This window comes from Carettochelys insculpta, chromosome 9 (genome assembly GCF_033958435.1).
Source record: "Carettochelys insculpta isolate YL-2023 chromosome 9, ASM3395843v1, whole genome shotgun sequence".
Lineage (NCBI taxonomy): Eukaryota > Metazoa > Chordata > Testudines > Carettochelyidae > Carettochelys > Carettochelys insculpta.
The window spans coordinates 21053794-21067572 of NC_134145.1; the positions used below are offsets into that span (position 1 = coordinate 21053794).

Consider the following 13779-nt stretch of genomic DNA (forward strand, 5'->3'; position numbering starts at 1 on the left):
TCCTTTCCTTCAAAATAACTTGTATTACATACAAAAAACAATGATTTAGATTTTAAAAGTTCAAAAATGTGAGATTTTGTGCCAAAGCACTAGCATAATTTCTCTCTCACTAGTCTATAGATGAGAAAACATTAAAATGTTATGTAAGAATTCTTTCTGATGATTGCTTGTGCATTGTAACAGTAGTCCAGATAGTTTTCATTACAGTTTTTTTTTCTTGTTGCAGGCTTGCACAGTCTTTTCCACAGCCTCTTGAGACAAAGCCATTACTCAGCCAGCTTGAGTCTGCTCCAGTGGGAAATCTGCAGCAGCGCAATGATAGGCATCCAATGAGTGACTCTTTTGCTGACAGCTGGAATGATAGCCCACACTATGATAACACAGGGTTTGTTGCAGAGGAGAGCACGGTGGAGAATCCTAGCACCAACCCTCTCTTATGCGCTAAATCTAGAAGCACATCTTCTCATGGGCGCAGGCCTTTAATTAGACAAGACAGGATAGTTGGCATTCCCCTGGAACTTGAACAGCCTACACTCAGAAATACACCTGAATCAGAAGTGCCTCCTCCCAATCCTTGGCAGAATTGGACCCGAACCCCAAGTCCTTTTGAAGACAGGACAGCTTTTCCTTCTAAACTGGAGAGCACCCCCACCAGCAGCCCTTTGCCTGAAAGGAAAGGTCATGTCAAAGAATCTCCTGAAGCAGCTAGCACTTTTTCTTCAGGAGTAGCATGGGAGTATCATGATTCAAATGCAAACAGAAGTCTTAGTAATGTCTTTTCACATATTCATTGCCGCCCAGAGTCTTCTAAAAATGTCATTGCTATCAGCAAGAGTACAGAGAGGCTTTCCCCAATGATGAGAGATTTAAAAACTAATAAATTTAAGAAGTCACAGAGTATTGATGAGATAGACATTGGTACCTATAAAGTTTATAATATTCCATTAGAAAACTATGCATCCAGAAATGACAATGCTGGAACCCATGAAAGACCAGATAAAATGATAGGACAGGAGCATGGTATGTCTAGTATGTCTCGTAGCCAATCTGTGCCAATGTTAGATGATGAGTTGCTGAGTTATGGAAGTGTTAAGGTACAACAGCAGCAAAAGCCTTCTGTTACAAAAAAAGTTTATCAGTTTGACCAAAGCTTCAACCCTCAAGGAGCAGTGGAAGTTAAAGCAGAAAAGAGGGTACCACCACCTTTTCAACACAATCCAGAATATATTCCCCAGCAGAGTAAAAACATGGCCAAGGATTTGGTTACTCCAAGAGCCTATATGGGATATCCCCCCATGGAGCACATGTTTTCATTCTCTCAGCCTTCCGTTAATGAGGAGTCTGTTAATGCTCAGTTCTCAACCCAGGGATCAAGGTCAGGATTTTTGAGAAGAGCAGATTCATTGGCAAGCTCCACTGAAATGTCAATGTACAGAAGAGTAAGCGAACCTCATGAACTGCCTCAGAGTGATAGGTATAGCAGACCTCAGTACAGAACAGCTATGGAACGCCAAAGCAGTATCTCAGTGTCTGAAACCCAGTTCCTCAAAAGGAATGGCAGGTATGAAGATGAACACCCTTCATATCAAGAAGTGAAAGCCCAGTCTGGAAGTTTTCCAGTTAAAAACCTTACACAAAGGAGACCATTGTCTGCAAGAAGCTACAGTACAGAGAGTTATGGTACATCTCAGGCCAGGCCAGTTTCAGCTCGGCCTACAATGGCCGCTCTATTGGAAAAGATACCATCGGACTATAACTTGGGTAACTATGGTGACAAGCCTTCAGATAACAGTGATATAAAGACAAGGCCTACCCCTGTGAAGGGAAATGAGAGCTGTGCTAAAATGCCTGCTGACTGGAGACAACAGCTACTTAGACATATAGAAGCTAGAAGGTTAGACAGGGTATGTTTGGCATTTCTCTGGAATTAATGCTCTAGTTTTATATTATTGCTAAGTATTTGCATGTACAGTGGTGAATACCAGTATTTCAGATTCTGAGATTCCCTATATTTGTTTTCTGGGGAGCTAATTTGTGAAGGGTTGTAGTCACATAATATATATAATCAAGTATTATTGGGTGCTCCTGGGTAAATGATTTACGGATGCTGTGTATAAAAGTGTTTGGTGCAAAAAAATTGCTTCATTTAGTTACTGTTGTGGGACTGTTTGAAAAACTACATAATCTCTAACAGAAAGCAATATTGGCCATAGCAGAAGATTCTGAAATAAAACTAGAAAGGACTGAATCTTAGTGGAAAAATCTCAACTTTACTGTTTTTGTTTTGAATTTGCAAACATGATATCACTTAACTTTTACCCATAGCATATGTAGGAAGGATTTTAAAAACAAATTCATTAAATAGAAATAAGATTGAAAATGGGTTATTTGGATGGAATTACTGTCAACATAAACTTTGCAATTTGTGTGTCATGTAGAGCGTAAGAATGACTATCCTGGGTCAGACCAAAGGTTCAACTAGCACAGTAACTTGTCTTCCACCAGTGGCCAATGTCATATGCCTCAGAGGGAATAAACAGAACAGGTAATCATCAAGTAGTCCATCCTTTGCTTCTGGCAAATAGAAGCTAGGGATACCACCCCTGCCCATGCCTCCTAGCTATTGATAGACTTATCCTCCATGAACTTATGTGCTCCTGTTTTGAACCCTGTTGTAGCCAGGTAATCCAAAGTCTAGCAGTACAGTTAACCACATGATACCTGGGATACATAAGAAGGACACCAATGGCCAATGGTTTCAAATCATCACTTAGTTAGTTGGTATATTAAATTTATAGAGCATAAATTTTATATTCCGCATGTGTAAATTAATGGAATTGTGCTACTATGCAAAATCAGAATCTTGCCCCATAATTCCAAAAATAATTTAGAATAAATATGTATGGTTTTTTATACAACATGTGTCCCGAGTAGATAAAACAATTCACAGACGCAAAAGAAAAAAATTATAAGGAAACTATTGAAAATCTATGTTTGCTTGACTTTTTTATTTTCTCACACTATTTGGATCCAGTCTTTCTCTGTCCCCATAATTTTGAGTTCTCTGGCCCTAACAGTTCGTGAACAAGACATTTCCATCTGATTTCCTACTGAAGTGTGCTAACCTTGGAAAGATCAAACTCACACACTGATAGAATTCTGGAGGGGAATATAAAACACGTTATAGCTTTCTGTGCGGAAAAAATGAAATTTTGTAGAGGCCAATGGGTGCAAGAACACTGCTGAAGAAGAGTCAGACCAACAGTCTTTAAACTGTTGTTTTCTTCCCTCAGAGCCCCTTTATCAGCTTCTTACTTTTTCCAGGAAACCTATTATGCTATGTATCCCACTAATATGGTTGAAAAACTAATTTTTGGTTAAAAATATGAAGTTGCCACTTCAGCTTTTTAAGAGCCAGTTCTTGGTGTGTTTTAGGGAAAAAAACTGAAGAAACTTTTCAAAACTCATTTATATGGTAACATAGGTACCTAGATTTTCAACTTTTGGACTTCACTGCACTTAAAAGTAGAGTAAGTGTCTGACTATGGCTGTACCTTTAGGAAATGCACAGGACAAATTGCAAAAATAAAATATTTCTGAATTGAGACAAAAATCCAAAATTTTGAAATATTTTTCAGAACAAAATTCTGGGGAAAAATTGTTTAGGGTCACTCATCATGTTTTGTTTTGATAAATATGAAGTTTTCAATTTTGATTTTGACTCCCTTTTTTGTAAGAAAAAGATTTAAAATGAAAAATAGTTTGAAATGAAAATCTAATCATTGTTCTGAACATTTTGATATAGGATGTTCTGATGTTTTCAAAATGATTCCGTTCTTAAAAATGAAATTTCAGTGAAATCCATATAATATCACAAAAATTAATTTTATCAAAATGGTATTTTCTGAATGAAACTGTTTTAACGAAAAAATCCGGTTATTTCTACTTCTGACTATCACTAACTGAAGCCATGTTAAAATAAATAATTGATTGGTCTAGGTTTTGAAGTCAAACTCATTGCATCTTTTCTTGTCCAGCTTTGGTAGTTGCTTCAGACATTCTCCACATGTGATTGCTTTGCTTTTAATATTCACTCTTTATGGAAATAAAACTAACTCAGAAGGCTTAATTATTTTAATTTCCATCAGACCTTATCCCTGCCCCACTCCCCAAAATGAAACCTGCTAAATGATTTATTATTAGAAGTGATAGGTATTACTGAAATTCCACCATGTCAGTAATGCTCAGAGTATTGAAAGATTCTGGATACTGTTGGACAACAGAGTATTACAAAAACATTATAGCTTTTTAAAAGGCAGGGATGGGGGAGAATATAAGTAAATGGTTCAAAATGTATTTTAGCTCTCACTGTTATTTTTAGGGAGCAATATTAAACCTGTGTCTTATTTAACTTGTAATGGTAGTATGGGATATGCACAATTTTTGCTTTTTCAGGATGCAGATTATTGTTATACCCGGTTAGCTGTAGAAAGATGAGCATGTTTTTCTTCCATGCAAAATATAATAGTGATACTATAACATTTCTATGCATGGTTTCAACTGTCCATCCAAAAATACACTTTTTATAAATATGAGCTTGTTTCATAAACCAAATTGACTTTGAAAAACTGCTGTGGTCTAATGTGTGAATTATATGCATTTTTAAAAGGTATCCAAATACATAATTTATTCTGGGTCTTTACAGCTCTGAAGTCAAGATACCCATTGCTATTCATGTGGAATGATGCATGTTAAAATAATATTAAGTCTGAAACAGACAAATATTTAAAAATTTGTCTTGAGGACTAAAATGTCTTCCTCACCTCTGTTGCTGTACTTGTGGTATATAAAATTGCTCATTGTTTGGAGACCACATAGTACCTAATCAAAATGCGGTATTTTAAGGACATATGTTTCATGCTAAACTTTGTATTTTCTGGATTTTGTTGGCTCATAAAATATTTTATACTTATTTTTAATATATGTGTTTGGTGTAAGGAATACATTCATTCATATAAAGCATATAGTGACTAGCCTGATTGTTAAATTAGGTTACTACTGATTGCTGCAGTTGAAAGTAATCTAATTTACAGCATATACTCAGAAACTTAGACTGTGACCACAATGATACTTTGCACAAAATCAGTTTTAGGGCCCACCCTTTATAGAGATGTAGGAAATAGAGCAAACTTCATGTAAAAGATCTTCGCTGTAAATGAAAACATATTGTGCTAACTGATGGAATCTTCAATGTCAACATATTAAGTTGCCTGTGCACCAGGACTGTAGCTGTTGTAAAGGAAATGGGTAGTAGTGGATCCAACCAGCTGATTCTGTCATGTGGAATTTTGGTCCTGTTAGTCCATGTGTGCACAGACCCATCCACTGTGTGTCTGTCCCAATCAAAATCTTTTCTTTCACAAAGATCAGCCTTGGGGATCAATTAAATAGCACACAAGATGATGCAGAGACCTCTTGTCTGGGTTCTCCTGCTATTACTACTCTGCACATCAGATACACGGATAACTGGACCATCCATTGGAATGTAGGGGCACCCTTGGCCTTATATACATAAAAGGTTTTCTCCCATATAATACACCAGAGTTTTCAGACTACAGGTATAAAAAATATTTCATTTCCTGTCAGTGTTAGTCTTTTTATGGTATCCATTTTTATGTATAACCAGTACTGTATGTGCTTTTGTTCAACTGAGTGCATGCATCAAAAGCTACTTATTTCTTGGTATTGTTGTTTTGCTTAAACTAAAATTTAGCGAAGTTAACCATATTCGTGTGATACTTAATTCAATGAGCATGTGTGTTCATATCCAGTCACGTGGTTATTTCCTTTACTCAGACCGCTGCTTACAAACACCACACTGTTAACCTTGGCATGCTGCACTCTGGAGGTTTGTCAGCAATGCATGCAGGCAGAAGCATGACTTTAAACTTGCAGACTAGATCTAAATTTGAAAACCAAATTCAGCAAGAGCTACCTCTACCAAAAGTAAGTATGGGATAGCCAGTACATACCAACATCACAGAATAAATTAATACTCTTTGCTTTTTTTCTTGCTTTAGCTTTTATGTATTATTCATGCTTATACCCTGTAATCAATCCAAAAAGCAAAGATGCTAATACCATAGTTTGCCTAGTTAATAACCTTGCTTTTTGGATTAACCAGCTCACATGGCTGTGGTTGCTGCTTTCTAGTCTTGTGTTGCAGGCTAATGTTATCCTGATTATATGTTCTGGGAATAGTGCTGTAATTATGTTTTATGTTGTAGATGTTTAATCTTAGAAATAGTACTGGAGATTTTTTTAAAGGATATGTGTATATTGCATCATAGGAACCAAGGCTTTCCATTTCCACACTCTTATTTATTTGAAACATCATTGATATGCTTTGAGTCCCTACTGGCTACAATTACATTATTTTGAAATTTTAAGTATCAGAGATGTAGAAAAAAATTGGTGTTTTCAGACATTTCTGTTTCTGATTTCATCCCTATTAATATATTTGTGCATGTTTTTATGTATCATACACACATATAAATATCTATTAATATACATAGTTCATGAAAGAAGTAGCTACATAACAAGCTAGAGTAGAATATTATCCATAAAAATCTTGCCAAAATATTCATAGCGTAATGTAGATGAGACTTTAGTCTCAGTTTTAAAGCATGTGAGTAGCCTCACTGAAGTAAGGACAGTTCCTTGCAAGGAATCATTTTGATGTAAAATTCCAAACAGTCAGATTATCTATGCATGTGCATATGGAATCAGGAACTACTCACATGCTCTAAAGCAAGCTGTGTAGCTTAAGAGTTGTAGTCTATCAAACTGATTTAATCATTAATACATATAATATATTGTATTTCTCGGACAGTAAGCACACTGGTATATTTCAACAGTGAAATAAAACACTACATTGCCAAGCTCCACCTAATAACTAGGGCCCAACCATGTTTGCAGCCTTGATAAACATCACAGATGGTGAAATCTGGCCTTTTGTGTGCTTTTGCCTTATATATGTATACACATATATATACCAGTTTCACGAAGGAAAGCAAAGTTTCTCAAATTGAGGGTCCTGACCCAAAAGGAAGTTACAGGGGGTCACAAGGTAAGTTTCAAGGGGATTGTTCTGTTGCCACCCTTACTGCTGTGCTGCTTTAACATTTGCGTAGCTGGAGAGCTGTAGTTGTTGGACAGGCACCTAGCTCCGAAGGCAGTGCCCCACCATTAGCAGTGCAGAAGTAAGAGTGGCAATGCCATACTTCTTGCCATCCTTACTTCTGTGCTTCTGCTGCTATGCTCCTAGCCAAGAGCTGCTGCTCTCCAGCCACCCAGCTCTGATGGCAGTGCTGCCACTTATAACAGTTCAGAAGTAAGGGTAGCAATACCACAAACCCTTCCCCTCTCACCACACACACACATTCGCAACTACATTTTGGGTCAGAATACCTATAGTTAGAACAACATATAATTTCAGATTTAAATACCTGAAATCATGATTTACTATTTTTAAAACCCTATAGCCCATTAAATTAACCAGAATATAACACGAATTTGGCAGACCCCTATTAATAATTCAACCTTTCACGTTTGCTTAGTTTCTTATGCTCATCACTCTGCTCATCCAGAGTGTTGCATACTTCCATAATTGTAATTTTACATCTCCAGTGTGGCATAAATTAATGACAACCAAATTGGCATCTTCAATAAAATTATATGCTCGCTTAGAAAAAGAGTTTTTTCCAGCACTTGTCATGCTTTTTTCTTTAAAGTGTTAACTTATCTTTGGTTTATATATTAATGCTTGCTCCAGGTCCTTTCAAGGAATCGTTTTGACATGTAATTCTACACAGCTTAGTATTTTATGCATGTATATATATGAATGAGGTATTTCATACATCATGTACATCAAGAGAAAGCCGTGCTAGTCTATATACTATCTACTTTACTGCTTTTTTGTTTTCATGTGCATCAAGAATTTTAGGTCATATGCTATGCTTGACTTTACTGCTTTCAGGTCAGTGGGGAATTACTTGTATGGCTTTAGAATGATATATGACCCCTCCTGCTTATTCATGTGACCAGTAGCTAAGGACTCTCCAAGCTCTTATTTTAATTTTCCTTCTGTTATGCACTCAATCACAATTTTTTAACATGCCACCATAAAATCTTATATTTAAAAAAATGTAAGGAGTATGGTCCCAGTTTGCAAAGAAAAGACAGTTGGTGCTGATGTAATACTTTGAATTCCTGATACTGCTTATTCCTTGATATCTTCTAGAACATTTTGCCTTATTGGCTACAGAACATAAATAACTCACGATCTAAATGCTAAATTATAAATCTTCTGCTGGCACTGTGTAGATCTTTGGAAGGTGTCAACTGGAAATTCTGGAATTGTCTACAAGTATGTTGTGGACTCAGGCGGTTTTAATAAAAATTTTCATTTAGTTTTTGTTCAAAGAAAGGTAATACAGTAGAATGTTTACAACTAAACATAAGTCACTTGAAATCCTCATTCAGATGCATATGTCACAGACAAAAAGATTGCTTACATATATCAGTGTTTTCTTTCTGAAAACTGAATGCCTATTGGTAATCCACAGTTGCGAAGCCTGAAAATCTAATTACTGACATCTTTTGCTTTGTGTTCTCAGATCTGTTGTTTAAGTTTATTTTATAGATATACTGGTTATTAAAATAACCTCACTTCATTTTGCAGGTGTCCCCACAGCTAGACTGAAATATCACCATCATGTGTTTAAACATCTGCAGTGATTTATTGGACTCTTAATTTTCAGTTCTATATTATTCTAATTAAAAGCTTTGAAAGAGATTTATGCTACATGCATGTAACTCCTTCTGGTATTAATGGAAGTGGCATATAGATAGATAGATAGGTAGATGGGAGAGCAGATTGTAACACTTTTTAAACAATACTGTGCTTAAGTTATTGATATTCAGCTGTAGGGTCAACTGGATCTGACTCTGAGAACTCAAACAAGAGACGCAAACAACCAGAAGAAAAATATTCCTCCCCTATACAAGTTCAGTAAAGGAAGAAGATGGAGAATGGAGTTTGTCCTTGCAGCACACTTACACATAATCTGACTTCTAGTGCTATGAGACAAGGGGAAGCAGCTAGTGCTTTCAGCAGAGAGCTAAGAGACCAATAATTGGTGGGTATGGAATAGAAGGAGAGGACCTGAACTGTAGCCCGCTATTTACAGGGTAGCTGTGTGAGGGAGAACGCCTGTTGTAGCTACTGAGCAGTTCTAGCAAGAATCTCTACGTTAGTTGTTTGCCCCAGGCCTGCTCCTTTTCTTCATTTAAAGCAGTATAATTCCTTTGACTCAAAGGTAACTGCCAGTTTCCACAGGTGAAAGTAAAAAGGAATTGCATGCATTAAGCTTCTCAAAGCTGTAATATATCGAGACAACACAACTTGAATGCTTTGCTCCTCTTCCTTCTCCCAAGCATTGCTCAGGCTCAAAAGAGCCATAATTAAGGAATAACTGACCAGTTGCCAGTGTTATCTATAGGCTGAGCATTTGGGTGGCCACCCAGGAGAGACTCAGGAGCCACCCAGCTGATTAGCAGAGCACCCAGAACCACCCACGGGGGGAAGCATGGGTTTCTATTGGTGATGCACATCCACACCTGCCTTGGTTCACATGACAAAATTTATTCTGCCCATGGGTGGAAAGGCTTAGAGAGAACACTGACAGCGGCAGCTCACAGAATCAAAGAAACAGTTAGAGATGCATTTATCTTGCTTAATCTGTTCCATCGCATCTGCCATCACATTGAACTGCTGCTGCGTCCTACTTTTTTATCTAGATTTAATAGGTGTAAAGGTTATATTAACTCACAGTTCAGCCAGCCTCTATCAAATGAACAATTTTATAAGCAGCCAAATTCCTTTTCCTGTCAAAAACTCAAAAGAACTATCATCACTGATTTTTCCCACTCTTATACAAAAACAAGTAAATAATTGCTTTATTTTTCTTTATTCTGGAGCTTTAAATCGCCTCTACAACCATAGTCACTCTGTTATGAAAATGGCACCACACTCTCTGCAGTGATCAGAAGGAACTTCTTTCAGAAGATTGCTTTCAATTTTTAAAGCTAATATGATAATTCTTTTTAACGTTGTATGGAGTGTTGCTTAGATGAACTTCAGTATCAAAAATACGTTACTCTTTCCCCTAAGAACAGTCAATCAAACAGTATGTAACTTTGTCAGAAAATAGTGTCATATAGACACAGTCCTTTGAATGGCGTGTGATAAATGATTTGTTTTAAACATTCTTATTACTGTTACAAAATAGGGATAACTCCAGGGATTTCAGTCTATGAGAGGCACTGTTGGAAATTAGTCACATTGCCAGGATGACATACTTGGTTTTCTCTGTGTATTTTTTTCTCAGAATAGAGATTATGCAATGGCAAATTTTCATTTCTAATGTGGCTCACTGGAATAATCTCACAAGATGTGCATCTCATTTTTACAACTCCAAGGGTATAGCAAACATCTTGTCTCATTCAACCAAACTGAAAATTGAGCATGAGACATTAGCAGTTGGCAGATATCTAAAGGTTTTCCATGAGCCAGAAAAAATCAAAAATAATCTGAAAAAATGGTCCAGATTTTGAACGGCAGACAAGGAAATCAGTAGTTCAGTATAATGATGGCTCTAACCAATTATTGCATTCCCTGATCCTTCTGAGCTCCTGGCCAGTCCCACGCATAGAGTGGTTTAAAATCTGCTTTAATTTATACTATCTGCTGAGGGTCTTGAGTGTCTGTTATAATAGATTACGGATCAGCCACATGTAATGGACCCACAACCATTCTCCCATTCTCCTACCCATACATTTGTGCTTGCAGCAATATCATCAGAAGATCTTCCACGTTGTAGAAATCCTCCTGTGGTCGGATCCTTTTTGTTTTAAAGGATTCAGACAAAAAAGTTGTATTTACGTGAGTAGAAATTAACTAAACCTAACTAAAAAAATGGAAAATAAATTAGATTAAAATAGAATAAGACACAAAGACCACAACTATTATCAAGAAGTGAGCAAAATCACCACTGAAGGAAAATAACCACAATTAAATATGCTCAAGAAGAAATGAAAACAGAAAAGAATAACAGAAGTGGGACCACCAATTCAAGAAAACACTTACACATGCCCTTAAGTCATCCTATTCAGAAAAATACTTGAGTATGTGCACAATTTTAAGCATGTACTTAAGTCCAGTTGGCAGAAATGTTTTCCTGAAGTGGGGTCAGTAAGAATAATACAGAAGGTAACCCAATGTATGACAGCTGTAACTTCAATATTGTCAGTATTAAGTATAACTTAATAAAGAATGTATTCTCAGTTTAATATTTCATGTTTGTTTGATAAATGATGTTGAGATAGACACTTTTCATTGCTTTTCACTGTATTTGCAATGTTAATGAGCAGTAAGATGTTTTTAGATTATGTGACTCTATAGCAAACTCTTGTATTAAAAATATAATTTTAGAACAATATTTACTGTTCTGCAACTTCAGAGTTTGAGTTAGTTTTCCCAACTCTCTGATTGTTGCCAAGATAATTTATGAGCATCTAAACTTCTCCCATTTAAAGTAAGGTCTATAGACAACAGTGCAGTCAAGACTGCAAAAGTTACACAGTTCTTACACTTGAATACAAAATAGGGATAAAGTATAAAATTATACCCATTACAAGTGAAATGTTGTGTAATTGAACAAGGTAGATTTGGGGCAAAAGTAATTGATGGTTTTATACAGTGATCTGTCATGGCACTAACATGTGTCCTATCATTTTTAAATAGACCCCATCACAGCAGAGCAGCATTCTAGACAATGGACAAGAAGATGTTTCTGCTAGTAGCCAGTGGAATCCATATCCACTTGGAAGGCGGGATGTGCCACCAGATACCATTACTAAAAAGGTAACCAATACCAACACGATGATATAAAATCAAACATTAATGTACTGGCAGCTTTCTCCTCCCACCAAAATCAGCAGTATCCCTTTACTTCTGTTGGCTTCTCTGGATACAGGATAGGTGCAATACATTTTTTCTTGAAGGCTTAAATATCTTGTAGATCACTAATCTAAAGGTTATATTTTTAGTCCATGTTCTGAGCTTATTTGTGCCAACTTAACCATTTATTATGTTTGCAAAAGTGGATGTATGTACCAAAATGTTCTGTGTATGCAGCTATGCACAAACGAGATAGCTGGGAAAATAATTGCTTGCACTACCTGCACAAAATATTCATATTCCTGAATTCTTAGGGTGCAGTAATTTAATTCAGAGATTTATTGTTAAATGTGGAGAAAGAGACCTGCTCCAGGCTTGCTGAAATTTTAGCCATTGGTAGTAAACTTTTGTGTATGTGTATTCATAGAATTGAAGGACAAACAATTTTAATAAACTACAGTGTTTTAAAACTCAGGTTTAAAAAGCGCAAATCTTAGTGATAAAAATGTAATTGTTAATCTATACATGTTATGATTCTGATCTCGCTTGCACTAGTCGTGGGAGTGATGTGTGGGAGTGAGTAAAAACGGCATAAGTGAATCAGCATCAGGTCCAAAGACATAATGAATATATTTGTGAATACTGCACTTCAAATTCCTTTAAGTATTGATAAAGCAAATATTTTCCTACTGGCTTCAGATTTGTTTCATTCAGTACAGTCTCAGCAGCAGCAATCTTTGTCATTACAAGGCAGATGGGGCCTTGGTCTTCCTTTTGTAGAGTTAGGCACTGAATATAGGCTGAACTTTACAGTGTACACAAGAGCTGGGGATAGGATTGAACTTTCTGAAAGGAGTTACATCTGTGTTCTCCAATACATCTGAGATCAGGATTAGACTCAGCCACTCAAATAACATATTTTACATCTTGTATTTTAAGTCTAATATGTATTTATGCTTTATTGTGTTAAGAAACTGCAAAGTCAAATCCGTATTAGACATTTCAGTATCCTGCCATACAGGTGTGATATATTAAAACAGTACATATTGCATCAAAATCTGTTTTAAGTTGGCACGATCCACCATTGTAGGCATCATCATCAGTTTGAATTGCACTGGCAATAACGGACTCACGCCTTTAAATCATTTACTTGTATAATGGATGTGAAAATAATATATAGACTACAAAGGAAGTCAAGGGGAAAAATTCCACATAATAGAGATTTTTTTTCCAGAAGAATTGGTGATTTCTGTTTCTAAAAAAAGGGTTTATTTTCAACTTATTCACATGCAGCAGACACAAGGCAATGAAGGATTAAGAAACATTGATGTAATCTTTGCAAACAAAATCTATTGCAATGAATGGAAAAATGAATTTTGAATATTATTTACCTTTCATTCTCAGTAGGTACTTTTTAAGGTGCGTTTATGACAGTGCTAATCTCCCTTCTGCTGAATATGACCTTGAGTATTTTGTTTAATTTTTTCACCAGCCAAGGCTTAAAATATAGCAATCATTTTGAAAGCAGTTTGAGTCTTCTGTAAAATTAAGTTCTCATATAAAGAAGAATTCTATGTTCCAACTAACACAATCACACTAGTTTTAATGGAAGGCAGTTAAGTAGCACTTTAAAGACTAGCAAAATAGTTTATTAGGTGAGCTTTCGTGGGACAGACTCACTTCTTCAGACCATAGCCAGACCAGAACAGACTCAATATTTAAGGCACAGAGAACCAAAAACAGTAAGCAAGGAGGAC

General features: G+C 36.2%; 1 protein-coding gene across 3 annotated transcripts in view; it reads left to right on the forward strand.

Moving 5' to 3' along the window:
* The window catches only part of LRRC7 (leucine rich repeat containing 7), a 204679-nt gene that overhangs the window by 153924 nt on the left and 36976 nt on the right, over window positions 1-13779 (forward strand). Inside the window, exons 18-20 of one of the 3 annotated variants that reach the window (XM_075002503.1) lie at window positions 227-1904; window positions 5857-6006; window positions 11867-11986. In XM_075002503.1, coding sequence (XP_074858604.1) covers window positions 227-1904; window positions 5857-6006; window positions 11867-11986 — 1948 coding nt within the window. The remainder of the gene's footprint in view (window positions 1-226; window positions 1905-5856; window positions 6007-11866; window positions 11987-13779) is intronic. The other 2 variants (XM_075002504.1, XM_075002505.1) reach the window with 2 other exon arrangements.